The sequence below is a fragment of the Sminthopsis crassicaudata genome, chromosome 2 (assembly GCF_048593235.1).
Source record: "Sminthopsis crassicaudata isolate SCR6 chromosome 2, ASM4859323v1, whole genome shotgun sequence".
Classification (NCBI taxonomy): Eukaryota; Metazoa; Chordata; class Mammalia; order Dasyuromorphia; family Dasyuridae; genus Sminthopsis; species Sminthopsis crassicaudata.
The window spans coordinates 484884480-484908518 of NC_133618.1; the positions used below are offsets into that span (position 1 = coordinate 484884480).

Sequence of the window (24039 nt, forward strand, 5' to 3'; positions counted from 1 at the left end):
TATGTCACCTTGAAAATATTTGTTCTATGTGTCATTCTTTTTTTTTTTTTTTTTTTTTTTTTTCTTTTCTTTTCTTTTTTTTTTTTTTTTTAAGAAAATCTCTTAGGAAGAGATAATATTTTTCCCCAAATTAAACCAATTAAAATTTTTTTTATTGAAGCATTTTATTTTCAAAACATACACATGGATGATTTTTCAACATTAACTCTTACAAAACCTTGTGTAAAAGATTTTTAAAATCTTTTTTACTTTAGGTTTATTTTTTAAAAAAGCTTTGAGTCCCAAAATTCCCCCCGCCCTGAGATGATAAGCAATATTTGAGTTATATATGCATAATCCTATGAAACATTTCTTTATCAATCATTTTATACAAAGAATAAAGAAAGAAAGTGAAAAATAGCATCCTTCATTCTGTATTCAGACAGTAGTACTTTTTATGGAGGTGAATGGCATGCTTCATTAGGTTTTTCGATGTCTTGGATCATTATGCTATTGAGAAATAGCTAAGCCATCATAGTTCATCATATAATATTGCTGTTACTGTATACATTTTTTCATTTTTTTCTCTCTTTACTTTGCATCAATTCCATGTAAGTTTTTCCAGGTTTTTCTGAAATCATCTTGCTTGTCATTTCTTTTAGGATACATAATTGTCTTTTAACAACTTATAACCTTCCTTGCAACAAACTCCTCAAAATCAGAATAGACCAAATAGAAGCTAATGATGCTATTAAACAGGAAGAAATATTAAGGTCAAAAGACAGAAATAGACATTACAAGGTATATCACAAATAGAAAGTGGATTGAAGAGAGATGATTTAGGAATCATTGGGCTACCTAAAAGCCAGAACAACAACAAAAAAATGATAAAATATTCTAGACATCATATTTCAAGAAATCATGAAACTCCCAGAGCTTTTAGAATCAGAGGGCAAAGTAAAATAGAATCCATTGGTCACTTCCTGAAAGAAACATGAAAATGAAAACTCAAGAATATTATAGTCAAAATCCAGTGTTTCCTTGTAAAAATAAAAAATGCCACAAGTCGAGAAAGAATTCAGCTTTTTAGGAGCCACTGTCAGAATCATACAAGATTAAGTAGCCACCCTTATGAAGAAGCTAAGATCTTGGTACTCTTTTTCAGAAAATAAAAGTATGGCTCTCCAACCAAAAATAATTTACTCAAAAAAAAAATTGAATAGAATCCTATTGGGGAATAAATAGATCTTTTATGAAATAAAGGGCTAATAAACATTCCTCAGGAAAACAATTTTATTAAAAATTTTAATGTCAAATATTGGAGTCAAAGGAAGCATAAAAATAAATATGAGTGAATAATCTTAAGGGATGAAACAAGAATAAACTGTTTACATTCTGGTATGGGGAAATAATAAATGTATCTTCTTTAAACCCCATTTTTAGGAGTCATCTAGGGATTCTAATTAGCATCTGAAGAGGGCTTTGTTATGTCTTCATTTAAAAAAATGGAAGACAAATATACTAAGGGAGAAAAGGAGAGGAAGGTTAAGTAAAATTTTCTCTCATAATCAATGTATTCAAGTAGATGTTCATATGAATAAGAAAGAAAGGCTGATGGAAGGGATTGAACTCATTTTTATTTGAATTGGTCAATGGAGGGAAGAAGGCAGATGGCTGCAAAAATACATTTTACTCAACAGAAAAATGAGAGGAGAAGGGAGATTGAGAATTAGGGTAGATAATAGGAATAATTATTCAAGAGCAAAACAAACCCTAAGGCTATAAGAAAAATTTGTAGCTCCTTTTTAGATGGCAAACAACCAAACGGAACGGCTCTTCATCAATTGGGAGAATGGCTGAAACAAGGTATGGCCAAAAAAAAAAAAAAATGATGGAATGCTATTTACTGTAAGAAATAAGAACATGGTTTCAGAGAAAGCTGGGAAAACTTAAGTGAACCAATACAAAGTGAAATGAGCAAAGCTAGAAGAGTTTATACGCTGACAGCATTATTATTATAAAGATTAACAGCTTTGAAAGACCTAGAAATTCTGCTTGTCATAATTAATCTACCATAATCTAGAGGACTCAAGAGTGCGGAATGAAATATATCTTTTTTGAACATAGCTCATATGGGATTTTTTTCTTTAGTCATTAATCATAAGAAAATCATAATTTATGTCTTGTTAGTAACTCATGTGGTGGGCTCTTTCCAGAAAGATCTTAATAGAAAGTGTATTTAAAACTTTTGTCTCTTTATCAATAATTTCTTCTTAACACAATCTTAATTTCAAGGTAAATATACAATTTATAATTACTAGTTTTTTGCAGGTTTGGCTCTTTGAGCCTTTCTACTATATTTTTTCCCACAATACCTAGTTCCTTTTTTTTTTTTTTCCCCTGGTTCATATATTTTATTTATTTTTCTGTATAGCATCCCTTGTATTCATTTTTCCAAATTTTCCCCTCCCTCCCCTAGATGACTGGCAATTCCATGCATTTTACATGTGTTACAGTATAACCTAGATACAATATATGTGTGTAAATCCAATTTTCTTGTTGCACGTTGAGTATTAGATTCCGAAGATATAAGTCATCTGGGTAGATAGACAGTAGTGCTAACAATTTACATTCATTTCCCAGTGTTCCTTCTCTAGGTGTAGTTGTTTCTGTCCATCATACAATACCTAGTTCCAAATGAGAAAATAATCTTTCTGACTTCAGCCAAAGAATATCATGAAATTATTTTTCAAAAATTGAAAATTTGTTGTTCCTTTTGTAGCCAACTGAAAAAGAATTGAAAGAGACAATAGCCTTACTCACAGCTCAACAGATTGCCCTAGAGATTATTGTCAACATGTGCTGCAGTGATGGTATGTTAACTCTTTTTAGATTGATATTTTAGCTCTAAGCTTTTTGGCCATGCAATAATGAGACAGAAAGTTGGGCAGTTTGAACTTTCTTTTTAATATTTGTTTGTGGTTTGTATTGTTCATGCCCAGATCCTTCTGATGATGAATGGGATGAGTTTTCTAGTAGTGATGAAAGTGATGCTTTTATGGATAATTCCTTTAATGAACTCAATGGACAGCTAATGTCCCCACTCTGCCTTTCTGCTGAGGTTCATGCTGCTCTTACAAACTACCTCATTCCCAAGAAGGTAAACTATTTCCTTTTAGTATATATTTGAATATAGTAGGAACAGTTTGAGAAATAGTGGTATACTTACAACATTATAAAATGCTTATAAAAAATATTTATAACCTTATAAAATGTGATCAACCTAGATTTCTTCATTTGGAAGATGAGTAATATGAATTACTTAATAAATCCTTTTAAAAAACAGTGTGAGCCTAGGCCAATCCTTACTTATGATACTCTACCCATTTTGAGTATGCAAATTTATTTTGAAATGCAAATTTATACAGTGTAGTGATTTATGACCTAATTGTCCTTTTTTTATAAACCCTAGATTTTTGAGAAAATTACCTTTCCAAACAGCATGGCAGTTGACATCTGTTCCAGAAATCCTACATGGAAGCCACTAATTAGAAAGTAAGAATTTTTATAGTTTTTGCACATTTTCATCATAGAGGAAGTTATTTATCATTTTCCATTTATAAGCATATATTGTATCTCTTGCTTCGCTTCAAGAATGAATTATTCTGGAGCCACCTTGATTACAGAAGTAATTTGATTTGGAAGACCACAAAATTCAGGTTATCTTAAGATCCCTTTTTCAACAAGTATATAACCATTATTAATTTTAGTGTGAGACCTACATTAAATATTAGTATTCAACTCCATTATCTTGTCACCTTAGAAAAACTAAAATATTATGATAGATCATTTAACTGAACACTACTACGTCATTGTACTTTTGTTTCAGGATGAACACTATACAATGTAGGGCGCTTGTGTGCCTCCACAGTATCTTGTCTGTTTTAGATGTAGATTCTCTTGGAGGAGCCCCAGCACTTCAGACATTGGCGCAGCACCTGTCACAACTTGTTTTTTCTCAGCCAGGTAAATGTTTAAGCTTTATTGTGAAAGTCAGCCCTAATATGAATTTTCCCGTCAGAGAGAGAGAGAATTGTTGATAAATTGATGGCCAATCAACTATAATATCAAGTTGCAACTTAATTAGCCAACAAGTATTTATTAAGTACCTACTATGTGCCACTCCCTGTGCTAAGTTTTGGGAATACAGATATTATAATTGAAACTTTTTCATGAGGAGCTTATACACTAGTAGGGGAAATAACAAAGAGATGTATATATCTGAAGAAATACAAAGGCATTTGAGAAGAGGTCATGTGATTAAGGAAATTAGTAAAAGCTTTATGTAGAAGCTAGATTTGAGCTGCATCTCGAAGGAAAGACATACATTCCAGGAGTGGGGAACAGTCAGTTCAAAGACCCAGAAGTGGGAGATGGAATATTAATGTATGAGGAGGCAAGACAAGACCAGTGTGGCAGGTCACAGTTTGGGATGAGAAGTAATGTCTATCGAGGCAGGGAAAATAAGTTAGGGCTAGATTATCAAAAGCTTTTAAAAGCTAAAACAGGAGCCAATGGAATTTATTAAATAGGGTAGAAAGTTGTTATGATCATTTAGGTGAGAGTTAATAAGTGTCTCTTGTGTGAAGAGTGAGCAAGAATTGGATAAATGAGTGTCACCTAGAAAACTGGATGCAGTGTAAGACTCTTATGTGTGACTGAAGGAGTAGGTCATAGGCCTTAAGAAGCCTGAGGATTTGGGAAGCTGGAGAGTTGGAGAGTTAAGTAAACATGGGTTTGAAGTTCTCTAACATAATAATAAGAATTGGGGAGGAGAGGGAGCTAATTAATATATAGCAGCCATCATGGTCTAGATTAGGTAGAATATTTTCAGAGGAAGAGTGGTTCCTGAGTGGTGTCGTGAATCCTGTTGAGAATCTGATGGATCCTATAAACCCTTTCTGAAAATGTTTTTGAATTCATAAAAAGCACAATTAACAAAAGGAAATCAAATATATTGAGATGGCTATTAAAACAAGTTAATGGATTTTAGGCTAAGAATCCATGTGGTAAAAGAATAATCTAGAAGTGGCAGCAGGGAGCAAGAAATATTCCAACTTACTCTTTCAGACTAGATTGTTGGTGTCGATAAAGGGCTGACCTAGTATAATCAGTACGAGGCTGCCTCACAAGGAAGGCAAGTAGAGAGGAATGGGATAGAGATCCATGACAAAAGGTTTGTTCAGAATGAAACAGGAATTGCAAGGAACATACATAGTGGAAGGAGTAGCTAAATAGCCATTGTGTGTGTAATGCTATTGGCATCAGTAGTCAGGGAAAAAGTAGTTGATCTGTAGGTTATTTTTATCCATTTTTATTTTCTTAAAAATCAATCACTTATTTTTATTAATTTTTAATTTCATTGTCCCCATTTCTAGCATTTTTCCATATATAATAGTAAACTTACGCATCTTAATTATATAAGTAAACTTAATTTTGACATAATATGTCTATATTTCCAGAGTTGGTGGAGGAAGAGTGATCTAACTTTTATACTTATCTTAATGGAAAGAGGAATTAAATTCCAATTTTGTGACGCTTTTTATTGGTAGGGGCTTTTTAAGGAAAAAATTTGGAAATTTTGTGTGGGTATAACAATTCACATTGTTGTAAGTTGCTATTTATTTTCTATTTTTGGCTCTGTTTACTTCACTTTTCATAATCTATTACATTTATGGCTCACAGTTTGTTTAACTATTTCCCAAACAATGGACATTTATTTTGTTTCCAATTCTTGGCATTCTCAAAAAGTGCTGTTATACAGATTTTAGGATATATGAATGAAGACTTTCTTCTTTTCAGTGACCTAGTTGGGGTATTAGGCTATTAATGCCTTTATGGTATGCCTTTGATTCTAGATTAAGGGGAATGAACATGTTAAACACTTTAATTGCATGATTCTAAATAATTTTTCATAATGGATGTACTGATTCACAATTCCATCAACAATGCATTTATGTGCCTATTTTCCTACAATTTCCTCAACATAACTATATCCATCTTTTGACATTTTTGCCAGTTTGTAGGGGTTAAGGTAAAACCTTAGAGTTGTTTTGATTTGTCATTCTTTCAGATGGTTAAAAATTTGCAATTTTTCTGAGAATTGGTGGTTTATATCCTTGGGATACTTATCTTTTGGAGGATGACTGTAGTAGGGAGTCTTTTTTTAAAGGACAAATTAATCAATGGATTGTAAAATAAATGAAAATTTCTCTTACCCTGTGCTCTAGAATGAATAAACACTAGAATGCCTGGGTTTAAATCCTTCTTCTGCCACTTAGAAGACTTTTACCAAGGTCATACAGTTCTGTTAACCTCATCTTTAAAATGAAGGGATTAGACTAGGTGATTTTTAAGTTTCTTCTGATTCAAAAATCTTATGATCATCAAATTTGTGTGTAGCTTGGACTGATAGCTCTACATAAATGCTGTCTTCTCTTACCATTTTAGTAGCTGACTACCAGCCCCAACATAGCATTTTGAGAATTTATTCCAGAACATATAGATAGAACAAACCATGTAGATTCAATTTAACAAGGATTTATAAATGAACACTCTTAAGTTAGCTATTGCATTATAAAGAGGTAAAGTTACTTCTTCATGGAACTTAACTCATAATTATGGGCCAGATAACTTAATCAATGGTGTTATAGTTAATATTTTTATTTGGGGAAAAACCCAAATGAATTAAGAATTGTTTAAATTGTAGCTGCACTTATTTGATTTTTGGTTCTCAATATAACTTTACACAAAGACTCGAATATCACATAATAGAGTCTCTTTTCAAAAAACTAATTGTGATGTTATGTAAATTTAATGTTATTCATTGATTAAAAAGATGCCTCTTGCACAGCTACCTTTAAACCTTGTTGCTCTTCCCTTGCACACACCCTATGCCCCATTTTAATTATTGTTAAAAAGTTACCCAGATTTTTGCTATTAAAGACACTTCCTATAATTATAGGCTTTATACATCCTATAGTCTTCACCATGGCTTTCTTTTTTGCTGTTCTGGCTCTAAACAACTTATTCTTTGAATAAATTATGGAAATTAGAAAAGATTAGATAGAGAAATCACACATGATACAGATCAGAACTATTGTTTGGGTTGTGTAATAATATTACAATAGTTTGCTCTTTTTGGTCTACCTCTTCCCACCCCTGTACTGTACAAATAAAATTCTAGCTTAAGTCAGTCTTTTTAAAGTCAGCACTGTTAAGATTGAATACATTCAGTATATATTTGATAATGAAAAGAAAAATATGTGATCCTAAATTGTTTCATCCATTTTGTTAAAAATTTTAGTTTCTAAGAGAAATATTAAGCATATCTTAAAACTTAGTGGTATTTGCTCATTTCCTTTTGCTAATTGTTCAACATATAGAAAATCCATATGCTCCCTGCACATTTTTTAGAAATAATAAATTTTCTTAGATGGTTTTCATCTTTCCATCTGTTTTTTCTTACATATATATTTTTTTCTTCCTTAATTATAAAAACAATTTTAACTTTCCCTTTCAGATTTTAGTTCCAAATTCTCTCCCTTCCTCATTGACAATGCATATAATTTGACATGGTATAACGTAGACTATATGGGTCTATAAGTCATGCTATGAAAGAAAACAAAGACAAAACAACAACAACAAGAAAAATAAAGAAAAAGTATCTTTTCTTCATGTAGGCCTTACTGTTTTTTTTCCTCTTGATCTTTTATAAATATAAACTATGGCACATATATATGTATATATAATTATTCCTCAAAATGATAGAAAATCTATTCTAAGTCAGAGAATGATTAGTGAGATTATAGCAGTGATACAGAGCAGCTGGGTGTTGTAATGCAGAGAGTACTAGATCTGCAGTCAAAACCAACTTACCCTGTTTGCCTCAGTTTCCTCATCTGTAAAATGAGTGGGAAGGAAATGAGAAATTACTTTTCTTTGCCAAGAAACTTCCAAATAGGATGATATTCAGAAATGACTTTTTAAAAAATGAACAACAAAAAAGGAGTAATAGAGGGGACTGTCTCCTGGAAAATAGGAAAACATAGGATGGAATGGGGTTGCTTGTATATAACTTGAGTTGACTTGGCAGGGAGATAGGTAAATTTCATGTGAGACAAATGAGGAGAGATATGTGAGAATGAAGAGAGATTAAAAAGAAAATCTTGTTTAGCCTCAGTTACTTAAAGCAAAATATATAGGATTCTCATAATAAAAGCTATATGAGGTTTTAGGGATGAAATGGTTTAGAAAAAACTGGTATGGTAATTGAGATAGTGAATCAAGGAATGAGGTATAAAAGAACTGCTTTGCCATAGTAATGAGATTATGTAACAAAATAAGTAATGGACCTATGCAGCATTATTTTGTCTTTTTGTTTCCCCCTGGCTTCATTCAATGCAAAGAGATAGATTATAGGAATAATGTGGGACAGGGGTGTGCTAGAACCAGCTTTATACAGCTCTCAAAAGCAGGTTGCTAAATTGTCAGTGTAAGGATTTTCACCTTAGAAATCAGCAAATGCTTTAATTTAATTAAAATGTCAAGGCTTTAATTTTTCCTTCTTGATTATATAGACTTAAGAAAATGAAGTGTTCAGATTAAGCTTTAAAAAGTATTGAGGGAAAAATGGTTCTATATTATCCATCTTTGTAATGACAACTTCACCCTTTATTAATATAAAAGGTTTTTTTTTTTGTTGTTGTTGTTTTTCCTGAGGCTGGGATTAAGTGACTTGCCCAGGGTCACACAGCCAGGAAGTGTTAAGTGTCTGAAACCACTCGGGTCCTCCTGAATTCAAGGCTGGTGCTCTATTGACTGCGCCATCTAGCTGCCCCCTAATGTAAAAGTTAAAGGCAAAATTCAACTATAAAATAAAGTAATTCATTTATAATATTGATGATTGTTATTGGGTAGATTATCTATTTTGCATTGTATATCTTCAGATTGGAAACAGATTTACAAAAAAAGATTTTGAATATTTCTTCAATAAAAAGGATAATGTGAATCAAGATAGCAAGAAAACTCGAAAGGCAAGATTTGGTTTAAGCTAATACTTTGAATCAAAGAGGTACTGCTGTTCTTCCCCAACAAGGAAGGGAGAACAGAATGTAATTTATCCTGGGGCAGATTGAGAAACCCAAAACATTTTTCAAATTTTAATGTATTTATACTTAGTGTAGTTTGATTGCAAATATCAGAACATTAGATATAGTTGTATTTTAATGTAAGTACAAAAGTACGTTCCCGTTATGGATTTTTAATTACTATAATTTATTTTCACAAGGAATCACTGTACATGTGAAGAAAGAAATGCATGTCAAAATAATTAGCTACCATAAATTATAGGACAACTCGGATATCAGATATGTTCTGTTCTACTAGTTGAGTATTGGTATTATAGTATTACCTTATATTCCCACTGATTCATATAGAATCACTTAATTAAAATGCTTATGAAGTGAAGTTTCTTGTATTTTATTTTTGTGTTTTTTTTGTATTTAGATTTTGCCAAGCACACTGAATTCCTAGAAGCCATAAGTAGCGCGTTAAGGACTCTCCTGCAGATAATGGCATCCAAGAACATTTCCCAGGTGAGATTTTCTCTTTCTGTATAAAATTTGATGTGTTTTGCCAGGTATTTGTTACATATGCAAGCAAAGTTTAATGCTTTATTTCTGTACTTTTAATGTTCTTGCTAGCAAATTCTTTGAAGTAGAAAACTTTTAGGGAAAAAAGCTAGCATTTATAACACATTAAGATTTTGAAAAGCCCAAGAGCATACAATTTGTAAGAGTTGGAGGCAAGATTTAAATACAGGTCTTCCTGACTTCTGTTCTAGTGCTCTATATTTACTGTGTCACTTAGCTTCTGGCTTTACATATAGTCATCAGGATCTTTTTCTAAGGCATAGATAATCAGTCATTTATTAGATGGAAGTTGTGTTGCAGTAGTTGCATTAATTAGGTGAACTTTTCTGTTGACTTTTTTTTTGAAGTGGAACTGTTTTGTTATTGAAATAAAGGGTGTATAGATGAATAGGTGTGGTGGTGTTTATTTAAATCATTTTTAGTTGCATATTTGGAAAATTTTAAAATAGAATTTTAAAAATTTGAGTTCTAAAAAATGACTAGTCTTGGAATTTTAATCAGGTTTTAACTTAGAGAGGATCACAGGCAATGACTATTTAAGTAACCATTTGTTTTAATCTTCTCCAAAATGAATAAATTTATTGGTATATTTTTACTTCGGATGGAGGAAAAAGCAGGTGGAAGGTTTATAAACTCATTGGACAGTAACTGTAAAGTGAGGACTAATTGAATATGATTTTGCTAACTATTACCTTTTAAAGAAAATATTTTTGTGAGAGCTAAGACTTGTGAATTTGTTAGTCCCATGTTTCTTGCTTGAGGTTCTTATTTAAAATGAATTAATTTATTTTTATATGCATTTATTATCTGTCCCCACTTTCCATTGATTGTACAACAACAAAAAGTCCCCATTATGAATATGCGTGGCCAAGCAAAACAATTTTCCACCTTTATTACACCCAAAATTGTATATCCTTCTCAGCATCTTAAGTTTCCTTCTCTGGCAGGAGGCGGCTGGTTTGTTTTATCTTCACTCAGTCTTTCGGTTTGTCATTGCACTGATCAGAATTCTAAACTCTGATTTCAGAGTTCTTATAGTTTTCTCTATACTAAGTTTTTCTATGTGCTAAGGTTTTCATACATTTTTCTCTTAGTGCTGCACACTAATGATGCTCTGTATCATTTCATGAGTCTTCATAGTTTCCTCAAACATTATGCAATTGATCTCATCTTATGGCACAGTCACATTTCATTAAATTCACAAGCCACAATTTGTTTAATGATTTCCTAATAGGACACCTTCCGGTTTCTAAGTTTTGGCCACTGCAAAAAGGATTGCTATAAATAATTTTGTACATTTATTTCCTTTTTCCTCTTTGATTTCTTTGGAGTCCACCCTTAATAATTTAGTAATGGTGTAGCTGAATCAAAGACTATGCAGTTTTAGTAACTTTTAAGGCAGAGTTCCAAATTGCTTTCCTAATTGATTGAACCAATTCATAGCTCTTCAGTCTATTAGTGTGCCAGTTTTCCTACAGCCTTTCCAATATTTGTCTTTTTTCCTCTTTTGTCATCTTTGCTAATCTGATGGTTGTGGCTTTGACTTTTCTTGGATTATTAGTGATTTAGAGCATTTTTTCCATATACTTATTGATAGCTTTCTTTGAGGACAGCCTGTTTTCAGGATACTTCATATCCTTTAACCATTTTATCTGTTGGGAAGTGGCTCTTAGTCCTATATTTAAATATCTTGCACATAAGATCTTATTTAGAAAAACTTGATATAAAGATTTTTCTTGTTATTTCCGTTATAATCACAATACAGTTATATATAGTTATAACATAATTGTATAGATACTTGATATCAGAATTGCCCATGTTATTTTGTGGTCTTTCTGTTGCTAGGTTATGAATTCTTTCTTTCTGTAGAGCTAAAGATAATTTCTTCTTTGCTTCTCTGATTTTTTTATGTGATGTGCTTTTTTATACATAGGTCACGTATCCATTTGGAGCTTTAAATATATATATATATATATATATATATATATATATATACGAGTTATTGGCCTGAACATAATTTTCTGTCAGATTGTTATTCCATTTTCCTAGAATTTTTTGTCAGGTACTGATTCTTTTTCTCCAGTAAATGAGGTTATTAGATTTGTTTATTTACTGTGTGTGTTTACTTCTGTATGATGTCTACCTAATCTATTCAATCTATCAACCTCTAGTTTTTTAATCAGTACCAAGTCATATTAATGATTGATGCTTTTTAGGATAGTTTGAGATCTGGTGTTGTTAAGACTCCCTTCCCCACTATTTTTAATTTTTAACATTAAGATTCTTGACCTTTTGTTTTTCCATATGAATTTTGGCATTTTTTTTATAGCTCTATAAAACATTCCTTTAGTAATTTGATTGACATAGCACTGAATGAGTAAATTAATTTAAATTGTTTATATTGGCTTGACATATGTAATGTTCCTTGATTATTTAAGTCTATCTTTTTTTCTGCAAAGAATATTTTATGGTTGTTTTAATATGGTTCTTGTGGATATCCTAGTAGGTACACTATATTTTATATATATTTATATGTTTTACATTGTATAGCTTCTGTAGTTATATTGAATTGGATTTCTCAGTTCCTGGATTTTTGTTGATAACAGTAGTTCAGGCACAAGTTGATGAGGATCTGAACTAGGGGAAAGGAATTGAGGTGAAATGATGAGACATAGAGATAAAAAGAGTGATGAAAATTATTAGAGGTTAACTCTGAGTTGGCAGACTTGGGTGATTAGTACCTTCTTAATCATTTTTTAAATCATAGGTCCTTTTGGCAATATTGTGAGTTTTCTGGACTTTTTTTCCCCTGAGGCAATTGGGGTTAAGTGACTTGCCCCAGGGTCACAGAGCTAGAAAGTGTTAAATGTCTGAGGTCACATTTGAACTCAGGTCCTCCTGACTTCAGGGCTGGTGCTCTATCCATTGCACCACCCTTGGACCTATTTGTAAATGCATGAAATAAAATACATTGAAGTACAAAGAAAACCAAACAATGTTGATATAATTATAAAAATAGGTTTTTAAAAAACACCCAAATTCATAGACTCCAGATTAAGAATCTCTTTTTAGATTATGGCCTTCTGATGATAGTAGAGAATACATTTTTTTGTCCTTCGCTTTGCTATATTTATTAGTAAATTTATACTTATCATATAAAATACTTTGCTTTACTTATTTGACACTGAAATGTTCAGTTTTCAGTGGTTAAAATCTTTTCTCAGAATCTATACTTTTAAAATTGAGGAAAACTCATCCAATGATTTAGAAATGAAGTTGATTTGATTAAGTGCTTCTTAATTTGGCAACTCATTTTCTTTTTTTTTTTTTCCATTTTATATAACTTTGTTTTTCCAAATACATGCAAAGATAGTTTTCATCATTTAACTTTGCAAAGCCTTGTTTCATATTTTTATTCCTCCTTCTTGCCCCTCCCCTAGACAGCTTGCAACCTAATATAGATTAAACATGCGTAGTTCTTTTAAACTTGCTATACAAGAAACATGCTCAAAAGGGGGGGAAATGTGAGAGAGGGGGAAAAAACAAGCAACAACAAAAGATGAAACACTATGCTTTGATCCACATTCAGGCTCCATAGTTTTATCTCAGAAATAGAAGGCTTTTTCCATCACAATTCTATCCATTGGAGTTATCTTGAATTACCACATGATCAATTATGAAAGATTTAGTTCTTCTCAATGCTTTAGTAATCCAAGGCAGTCCCAATAACTTTTCGATAGAAAACGTCATTTGCATCCAGAAAAAGAATTATGGAGATTGAATGTAATCAACATATGCTGTGTTCACATCTTAAAAACAACAAACAGGTTGTTTCTTATAGAAAAATAATATTCCCTAGCGTTCATACACCATAACTTCTTCAGCCATTCTCCAACTGATGGGCATCCATTCAATTTCTAATTTCTAGCCAAAACACTTTTGCACCTGTAGATCCCTTTCCTTCCTTCTAAGATCTCTTTGGGATATAAGCCCATTAGAAACACTGCTGGATCAAAGAGTATGCACAGTTTGACAACTCTTTAGCATAATTCCAGATTGCTCTCCAAAATGGATCAGTTCAAAACTCCACCAACAATGTATCAGTGTCAGTTTTCCCACATCCCCTCCAGCATTCATCATTATCTTTTCTTGTCATCTTAGCCAATCTGAGAGGTGTGTAGTGGTATCTCAGAATTGTCTTAATTTGCATTTCTCTAATAAGCAGTGATTTGGAGTATTTTTTCATATGTCTATAAATGGCTTTAATTTTAACTGAAAATTGTTCATATCCTTTGACCATTTATCAATTGGAGAATAGCTTGTATTCTTTGAGTCAATTTTCAATATATTTTAGAAATGAGGCCTTTATCAGAGACACTGGATGTGAAAATTTTTTCCCTGCTATCTACTTTTCCTCTAATCTTGGTTACATCGGTTTTGCTTGTGCAAAAACTTTTAAATTAATCAATGTAATGTAATTGTAATTAAATTTATCCGTTTTGCATTTCATGTTCTTTGCTTCTTCCATCAATTCCTCTCTTCTTTACAGATCTGACAGGTAGACTATCCCTTGTTCTCCTAATTTGTTTGTATTTACAACCTTTATGTCTAAATCATAAATCCATTTTGACCTTATCTTGGTATAAGGTGTTTAGATGTTGGTCAATGCTTGCTTCCTGCCATACTATTTTCCAATTTTCCCAGCAATTTTTGTCACATAAAGTTCTTATCTCAGAAGTTGGAGTGTTTGGGTTTATCAAACACTAAATTACTATAGATATTGACTTTGTGAACCTAACTTTTCTATTGATCCACTACTCTGTTTTTTAGCCAATATCAACTAGTTTTGATGACTGTCTCTTTATAATATAGTTTTGTTTTTGTTTTTTCCTGAGGCTGGGGTTAAGTGACTTGACCAGGATCACACAGCTAGGAATTTTGCAATAGCCTCTGAAAAGCAAACTTCCGATCTTGTTTCACTCTATCCCTTATAGAAACCCTTCCTCTTCAGAATGATTTGATAGTATGGAAGAAACTATTTCTGTGTTTTTTTGTTTTTTTTTCCCCTGAGGCTGGGGTTAAGTGACTTGCCCAGGGTCACACAGCTAGCAAGTATTAAGTGTCTGAGACCTGATTTGAACTCCGGTCCTCCTGAATTCAAGGCTGGTGCTCTATCTATTATGCTACCTTGCTGCCCCTATAATATAGTTTTAAGTCTGGTACAGCTAGGCTACCTTTCTTTGCATTTTTTTTTTTTTTTCATTAATTCCCTTGAAATTCTTAATCTTTTGTTCTTCCAAGTGAATTTTGTTAGTATTTTTTCTCACTTTGTAAAGTAATTTCTTGGCAGTTTGATTTGCATAGCACTGAATAAGTAGATTAATTTAGGTAGAATTATCTTTTTTATAATAGCTCAGCAATAAGCTCTTGATAGCCTTCTAGTTGTTTAGATCTGATTTTATTTGTGCTTCACTTTATTTTTTTTAATGGCTTCTTTATGGTTTATGATTTATGACCTTTAAATCCAACTTAGCAATTGATCGACTGTGTTGACAATATACTTAATATATCTAAAATAATTTGAGAATCAGTGGAAAAGCAACACTTATGAAGAATAATATGGGATGATAATTTAAGTGTATAGATTAATTAATTAACATTGATTATTGACAATAGTTGCAAAGTTCTAGATGGTCAAAATCTATTGCTTAATAAGGAACCTGATTTTTTGATTCTCTGGATTCTTAGTATACAGACAGTATCTTCATAGCAAATGATTCCTATCTTTCTTGTGAAGTGTACTTATGAAACCTAATATAAAGTCTATGTTGTCCTGAATGTTGAAATTGACTGACCTTAATATAAAATATCTCCCCTATTATCTCTCAACAGTGCATGACTCCTGAGCAGCTGATGTCATTATGTGAAGCTGGCATTCATAGTAGTAATATTGGTGTTAGAGTAAATGTCGTTGGCATTCTAGGAATTACAGGCTGTGTCCTAGCCAAGGAAGATGGTACATGTGAAACACTGAAGGTAAACTATATTTCTAGACTAAGATACTAGTTTTGAAATTTGTAGTATTAGTTATCTAGAGCACTGAGAAATTGTGAATTGGCTGGGGTAGGTCAGTGGTGGGATTTAAACTCTGGCCTTCTTAACTCCAAAACTAGCTTGTTTTCTACTAGTGCTGTATCTCTTAAATATGTCTTCACAATTCATGAAGATGTAGAATTGTAAAAGACTATATTTCTTTCACTTAAATTTTAAGAAAAAGCTTTTTGGAATAATCCTTTAATGTCTAATATAGAGTGGGTTTTTTTGTTTGTTTTTTAAATTTGAAGTCTTAGAACATTTTAGCATAATTGTGGGACAAGTTGCCATGTTTTCAAGCCCCTGTTTAAAAGTCTATAATCCTAATTTAGAAAGTGTATTATGTATAACTAATACCTATCATGCTTGGTTTAGAGATATAAAACCTAAGTAATTTTTTTTTTTTTATTTCTCTCTCTGGGGAGAAGGGTCACAGATTATTACAATTGGAAGGGGTTTTTATGTAATTTAGAAGATGAAAACTTATCCAAAGAGGGTAAAGTGACCGTCCTGAGAGGTGTTATGAATTCATAAGATAACTCCACAACTCAAAACCATATCATCTAATTACAATTTCAGTATTCTTTCTATATATATTCACAGTTCTTAGACCTTTACATCTCTGATTCTTTTAAGAGTATTAAATGTTTTGAAACAATTTTACATGAAATATTATTCTTATTATGTATACTTTTAAAATATTTTAACCTTGGGGGCAGCTAGGTGGCGCAGTGGATAGTGCACCAGCCTTGAATTCAGGAGGACCTGAGTTCAAATCTGGTCTCAGACACTTAACACTTCCTAGCTGTGTGACCCTGGGCAAGTCACTTAACCCAGCCTCAAAAAAATTATATATATTTAACCTTTGTATGTGACCTTTAGATATTGGACAATTCTGTTTTGTTTCAGACTATTGGAAAATTTCTTCTTGAAGTGGCCACCAAAGATTCTTCTCTTGTAGTAACTGGAGAAACTCTGGATGCTGTATTTGATGTTTTTGCAGATGGTAAAGAGGCAGAAAAAGCAGCAGTTGAGATCAAATTATTATCTGCCCTAAAAGAATTCCAACCAGTTTTCAAAATGAAGGTATGTAATAACCCTGCGCTTAGACTCAGTTGAGTTTCAGCATACAATGGGCATGTGGTTTGACAGCCATAATAGTATTTTAGTGGTTAAATGTATGTTGAATTAGAACATGGTATCTTTGTATCTCATTGATTAATTCTCAGTTGATCATGCATTTGCTTATTAATAAATTTCTGTTGACTAATAGAATAGTAATAGAAAACCCATGTAGTATTGTTAAACTGTATGTTATAGCTAAGTTCATCTTAATTTAGTAACTTAATTTTGACTTCTAGTGAGAACTGTTTTAAGATGTGTCCAAACTTTCTAATATTAAATATTAATGAAATTTATTTTAAATATTTTAATTTTCACTTACTAATAAGTACATGAACTACTGAACTTTAAAATGTTATTTTTTTTCCAGTTTCAGTTTCTAAGATAAGCAAAATTTTAACTTTTCAAACTGTTTAATTTTTTTGTAAAAGATTATTATATTTGCTATATGTCCTTCCCTTGAGATATCAATCATCCACTTTCAGAAAAGAAGTTGATAGGAAAAAAAAGATAAAACTCCCAAGAATCACTTTTGTTGAATGGAACTCTTATATAATAAGCTTCATTTTTTAAAAAAAATTTTTTCCAGAATAATAGCACAGATAGCTTTCATGTGTTAATACTTTGGTTGAAGGATAAGACATTCAGAAGCATAAAATTTAAATCATGGAAGGGCAACTTGATGAATCTCTAAATTTCTTTTACAGATACAGAAATTGAAGTTTAGAAAAAATTCATTGACATACTTAACAGACTAGCTCAGATTTCTTAATACCTAATCTAACTCTAACTTTGAAGAAGAGAGTTAACTAACAAATACTAATCAGTAGTGTATATATATTAAAGAATGGGAGTCCCTGAAAACCCATAAACACTCTGTAAACTAATTGTAAAAAAATTTTCTATATCACAAAGCCAAGACTAATCATACAATATTTTTTTTGACCACAAACTATATAAGTTAAATTGGATGCCCAGTACTACTTGTTGACATCTTTGCAACATCTAGCATTGTTGATCACTTTTTTCCTCTTTGGGTTTTTGTACCAGTATTCTCTTCTAGTTCATAGAATCCTTAGCTTTCAAACATAAGTACCTACTCATGTAAGAAACCAGTTTTGATCCTATTTGTTACATGTCCCCTCCTTTTAGAAACTACTTTGCACTTTCTTTGTACACATTGTTTTTTCCTTAATAGAACATCAATTCCTTGAGATCAAGTACTTTGATTTTTTTTCTTTGTGACCCCAGAGCCTAAAACAATGTTACACACATTTAGTACTTGTTGACCAAATAAAAGACCCTAGGCCTGAGGTCTTACCTCATTTTACAGAGAAGTGACCTTGTCTCTCCAGGATTTAAAACCAGCCCCCAAAAACTCCAAATCCAGTGCTTATTTTAGCATACCATGGAATGGATTTAATATTTATGTGTTATTTTGTTCATTCGTTTAGAGATTGTCTAGCTCTTCATGACCATGTGATCACTAATACCATACTTTTTTTTTCTTGGCAAAGATCTTGAGAGGGTTTTTTTGCCATTTCCTTCTCCAGTGGATTAAGGGAAATAGAGATTAAGTGACTTGTGCAGACTCACAGCTGCTGAGTAAATATCTGAAGCCAAATTTGAACTCTGGTCTTCCTGAGTCCAGGCCTTGTACTTTATCTAGTGAGCTACCAGATGCCTCATTAAGTTATGAAATGTGCTAATATAGCTAATAGCTCAAAAAGCCATAACTTTATTCCTCCTCTTTTGTAAACATACTACAGCACAATAGACAGGCTCCTGATAATAATTTTCTCGAATGTTTGGTCAGCAGGCATACAATTCAAGCCTTTCCAATTTGAAAGGAGTTGTCAGAGCTTTTATTTCAGTTATATCCATTAGGAAACCATTGACCAAATTGAGTTCAGACTCCTATGGATTCTTAGTTTTCTATAAGAACATATACTTAAAGTTCTTTGTAACTCTTTAAGTTACACAACCAAGAATAACCCAGTTTTTAATTTCTTCCTCTAAAAGATTGTAGGATATCAAAGACTTTGTCCAAAGTCTTAATTAAGCAAACAGGATAGCAATTCCTTGTGCCTAATTTTTTGTGAATAAATGACACTGTCAGTTTTTACTATATTGCTAGTCTTTGGAAACCTAGTTAGGAGAAGAGAGATAAGTCAGTAAGAGGGAGCCCTCAAACACACTCATTTTCTTACAAAAACTGCATTGACTTCACGGGATGGAAATGCTTCTTCCTCCTCTATTTGCTTATCCCTAGGGTACCAAGAGTTCTAAAGATCTGGTGCTTATAATTTTACATTAAAACCTTTCTATTAATCATGTTGAGGCTATGCAGCTTAGGTATTTTAATTTTTTTCCCAATATTCTAAATTTTCTTAACACAAAACATTTTCAGTTTTAAGAGAGGAAAATTTTTTAAGGTTTTACGTATCAACAAAAATTTTTGGCAACATACTGTTAATCTTAATTTAAACTGTTACTTCTACCTCAGTTTATTGAATAGCAGTGGCCAAATTCATTCTTCTCAGAGAAAAAAAAGGCAGTTTTGCTTCTAGAGTATTTTATTGACTACTCTTAAGATCATATTTCTGTGAAATGGCACTGTGTAAAATGAAACTACAGTTGCATTACACGTTCTTAAATGTTTTAGCCCCAAACTGCATTAAACACAATACACTGCTTTCTAACAAAGAACTCTCTAGAGGTTCGTATATGCTGGAGGTTAAACACCGAAATTGAATACTGGCAATGGTATTAGCCAGATGTCCATGATGCTCTGTTTCTCATGGTTATGAAGCTATTTTTTGTTATGTAACAGTCTGTTTCATTGCCAATGCACCTCTGATTTTACAGGTGTCATTTGAAGGTATTCGTTTTGAACTTAAAATGCTGCAAGTGAACTATGTCATATTCAGAGGAGGAATACCCGTGTTCTAGTAGCTGTTATGTCAAAGATTTCTCCACTATGTTTTTAGTAATAAATTTTTTAAAAAATTAAATGGTTGTCACATATAAAAATTTCCTTTTTTTCCTTTTTTCCTCCCAATTACAGCTTCGAAAAGAAGGAAGAGGAAAATACAGTACAGATCAACTCTGTGTACTTGACAATGTAAAAATGAACTTGAGAAGATTTATTGCTTATCAGGAGACTGTAGAAAAAAGACTAACTTCTTGAATTACCAGAGAACTGTTTCTTTTCATTTGTTTTAACTGCCACAAAATTTTATGTTTGCAAAATTGAGGCCTTTATTTTGTCTCTGATGTCACATATTTTAGTATGTGTGCTATTTAAAAAAAAAACAAACTACATATTTACAGTCCTTAAATTTTTTTGAAGTGACAGAAATATGTCTTGAATGCCTTTGGAAAATTCTGCACAGTTTGATGTATGTTTTAAATTATTTTGTTGTGGACAGTCATTATTTCACAAGGAAAGTAGTATTTTAAAGAATTGGATAGTTCTGAACTAAGCTGTGAATAATGGAGAAACCACTAAATGATAATGTTATAAAGAATTTTGTAAAATGGATCCCCTCAACAACAGTATTTATGATAGGAAGTATTTCCTAAATTTAAAAAATAAAATCCCATAGAAAAGGAAATTATCACCTGAGCCATCCCATTTGTGTTTACCTGTTCTAACTTTGTGAGGTGATTCAATTTAGAATTTATGATTAATAAGAGTATGTAGTAATTTTGAGAATTTGATGAAGATAATCTAATCAAAGTTATGTAATTAATTTCACCCCTTCAATTCACTGTGCTTAGAAAATAAAGAGTTGGGGGAAGGAGTTTTGTTTCTGGGTTGTTGGGTTTTTTGTTTTGTTTTTTTGAGAAGCTTTATATTGAAACTCTCCAGTTATCTAAAAACTTGATATTGAGGGCAGCTAGGTGGCCCAATGGATAGAGCACCAGCCTTGAATTCAGGAGGACCCGAGTTCAAATGTGATCTCAGACACTTAACACTTCCCAGCTGTGTGACCCTGGGCAAGTCACTTAACCCCAGCCTCAAAAAAAATAAAAATAAAAACTTGATATTTTAGATTTTGGATAATTCAGACTTTGGATTCTATTCACTAATGTATGTAGAATTTTTAAGATACATAAGACATTTAGTCTTTTTTCTGAAGAGTACTTTTTCCTAAGATCTAATTTGAGACTAGAGGATAGGAAGATAGAGAATTTACAGTTGTTGGGGAGTAAGAAGTGTAGAGGGAGGACTGGCTGCTAACAGGTTATCATTTCCCTCAGGTGGGGAAAGAAATGCATGGTAGCAATATTCCTATTATTCCTATTTTAAATCTTAATTGTTCAAGCACTGTTTATATTAGGAAATGATAATGGACAACGTATTAATTTTATTAGCTAGTTTTATAGCTTTGTAAAATAAACTGCTGGTGATTTCCATCTTTCATTTATACCATTTCTTTTACAGTATTTATATATATATATATATATAATTCAAATTTCTTGAAGAAATTAAATTGGATATTGAAAATAGAATATTCAATAAAATTGTATGACAAAATATTTTTCCAAAAATAACTTTTTCTTTTAATTTGGCTCATTTTGTAATGGTGTTATATTGTAGTCTTCAGAATTTCTTTATAAATTGTGACCAGTGAAAATGTGTGAAAAAGTGACTTTTGAAAATGTTACAGTGTTAGAACCAGAAATTGACTTGCTATAAAAGGGAAGAGGTTGAATAGGTTAAATTAATTTAAAAATTTTCAAGGAGTGAATAATGACTATTTTGACTTGGTTTTGTGCCTTTTAACTTAGAACATCACATCTAAATAGAAAAGGAACATATTTAAACCTGTCTTACATCTGAAGATGTTTATGCAATGTCTTTGCACAAGAGCAAAATTTTATTTTATTGGTATAATATAAGAGAACATATGACAATGCAGATGGACATTGTTCATTTGTAAATTCAGAGGAAAATTGGTGATTAATGTCTATATGACAGAAACCAAAGATTTCCCAAGGAAATAATAAAGATTTATAGATATAGATAAATAGGATTTCAGGAGATTTCCAGCTATGATTTTAAGAAAATAAGTTTCCCATATCTGAATTTTCTAAAATGATATAATTTTTTTTAATGAAGTCCAAAACGGAACAAAAATCACTGTGCTGTGGTTTTTAACCTTGAGGTTGAAAAGTGGGAGAATTTTTTTTATAGAATACAGATTTTTATATAGTTGATTTAATTACCTCAACTTTTCAGTGTTATTTCATACATCATAAAGATGATAAAGGTTTGTTTCTGTAGAATATTCCTGTTCATTTCTCTTGTCAGAGATATTTTATTCCCATTTTAAAGTGTATCAAGCCAGTACCTGATTATATTAAATCTGTTTGAGGTACAGATTTTTTAAGAATATCTGACTCTTCATGATTCCATTTTGGGTTTTCTTGGTAATAATACTGGAGTGGTTTGCCAATTTTTTTCTCCAGTTTATTACAGATGATGAAAAGGGTTGGTGACTTACCCAGGCTCACACAACTAAAATTTCAGGCTAGATTTTAATTTAGGAAGATGAATTTTCCTGCCTCCAGGCCTTGTGCTTTCTCTAATGCACCACCTAGCTGTGTCACATTAAATCTTCATATGGCTTATGCCGTGTTCAGAGAATCTTTTAATTCCTTCTTTATTTTATTTCCATATAAATAAACTTGCCATTGCCTTTAACTGCAAATTACTTTGACCTCCCAATTTAAAAAAAAAAACTCAATTATTGGGTTTCTTAAGGAAAATGGAGAAGTAAAATTTTTAATTGGTGGTAAAAGCATTCAGAACTAAACGAATACTAGTTTTTTTTTTAATGCATTCTTATGATCTTTATGTGCTATATCAAGGAATTCTTGGTTCAATCTTTCTGCTTATTGCTGTCAGTTTTTAACATAACATAATAAAAGAACAGACCTATTTGAAGTTGGGAATTTATATTTAAGTAGATTTTCAAATAATTCAAATAAATATCAGGATAAAGCTTTGCTTATTATAATGGAGAAATTCTTCTTGTTTTTTTCTCTTAGATGGCAGTGTTAAATGTTGATTTTTTTTTTTTTCCTTAACTGATCTGAACAATTTTTCAATCCATTGGACCTAATTCCAAACCATTTGAAATGGGGCTCTCTGTCCTGTAGACATATGTAGGAATAAATACGAGAGGACCAAGTTCAAAGATATTTGTATAACCTAATGCTTTAAGGTTTATTTTAGAATTTGTCATAAGTGAAAAGATTAAAAATTATCCCAATCCCTTTCTTAAATTCAATTAAATATAATGGATATATTGTCAATTCAGAGCATACCTCTATCTTGAAGAGGAGAGGCTACCTATTGAAGAAAACTTACTTCTTTATATGGGAATTGTTTCCTCCCCCCAAAAAAAGTCTTGTCCTAATTATACCTTCTTTCTCCTCTTATTTTTACAGATAGAATGTAGGGTAGGCACCTGTGAATTGTCCCCAGAGGAAATGCCCTTTTTCAACACAAAGCCTTGGCTTCCTAGAAACATGAGACTTTAAGTAATTTGTGTAGGATCAAAACCAGAAATTGAACCCAGGCCTTCCTAGTTTTTAGGCCAGCTGTCTACTATACCACACTACCTTTCAGACTGAATATAACAATATATTTGGGTCAAAACATTTCTTGCTAGCTTTGAGCCAAAAATTCATTTGTATACAAGGAATCATTTTAATTAATACTATGTTTTGTGAAATTCTGATCCACTAGGTGTTTTTTCAAAGTACTTTCTTTAACTTAGTGTTTGGCAATTGATTTGAATTATTTTACCCTTAGGAAAGACTCAAAAGAATTATGATGCAGTTATCTTAGCTCATTAAAATTAAAACTTCATTGACTTAAATCAGTCTTAGAATCATAAATTTAAAGTGAGAAGAATCCCTAGAAGTCATTTACTTATGGATCAAAATTTCACATTTTGTTTAAGTTAAAAGTCCAAAGAGTTTAAGTAACTTTACTAATTATTGCAAACTCAGTTGTTAAAATCACTTGTCCTGAATTGCATTAAAAACAGAGCTTTTCTTAATATACATTTTGCAAATAGTTTGTATCCATATTAAAAGGAAGGCACTGCATAAT

The 24039-nt window shown here is 31.7% G+C and overlaps 1 protein-coding gene across 3 annotated transcripts in view; it reads left to right on the forward strand.

Annotated features, from left to right (window-relative positions):
• HEATR3 (HEAT repeat containing 3) overlaps window positions 1-20713 on the forward strand; it is a 38654-nt gene extending 17941 nt beyond the window's left edge. For 2 of the 3 annotated variants that reach the window (XM_074293344.1, XM_074293347.1), the window contains 8 exons: window positions 2762-2852; window positions 2982-3139; window positions 3452-3534; window positions 3869-4005; window positions 9547-9635; window positions 15585-15728; window positions 16695-16871; window positions 19975-20713. In XM_074293344.1, the coding sequence (XP_074149445.1) occupies window positions 2762-2852; window positions 2982-3139; window positions 3452-3534; window positions 3869-4005; window positions 9547-9635; window positions 15585-15728; window positions 16695-16871; window positions 19975-20097 (1002 nt within the window). In that variant the 3' untranslated portion in view covers window positions 20098-20713. The remainder of the gene's footprint in view (window positions 1-2761; window positions 2853-2981; window positions 3140-3451; window positions 3535-3868; window positions 4006-9546; window positions 9636-15584; window positions 15729-16694; window positions 16872-19974) is intronic. The other variant, XM_074293343.1, reaches the window with a different exon arrangement.
• Window positions 20714-24039: the final 3326 nt, after the last annotated feature.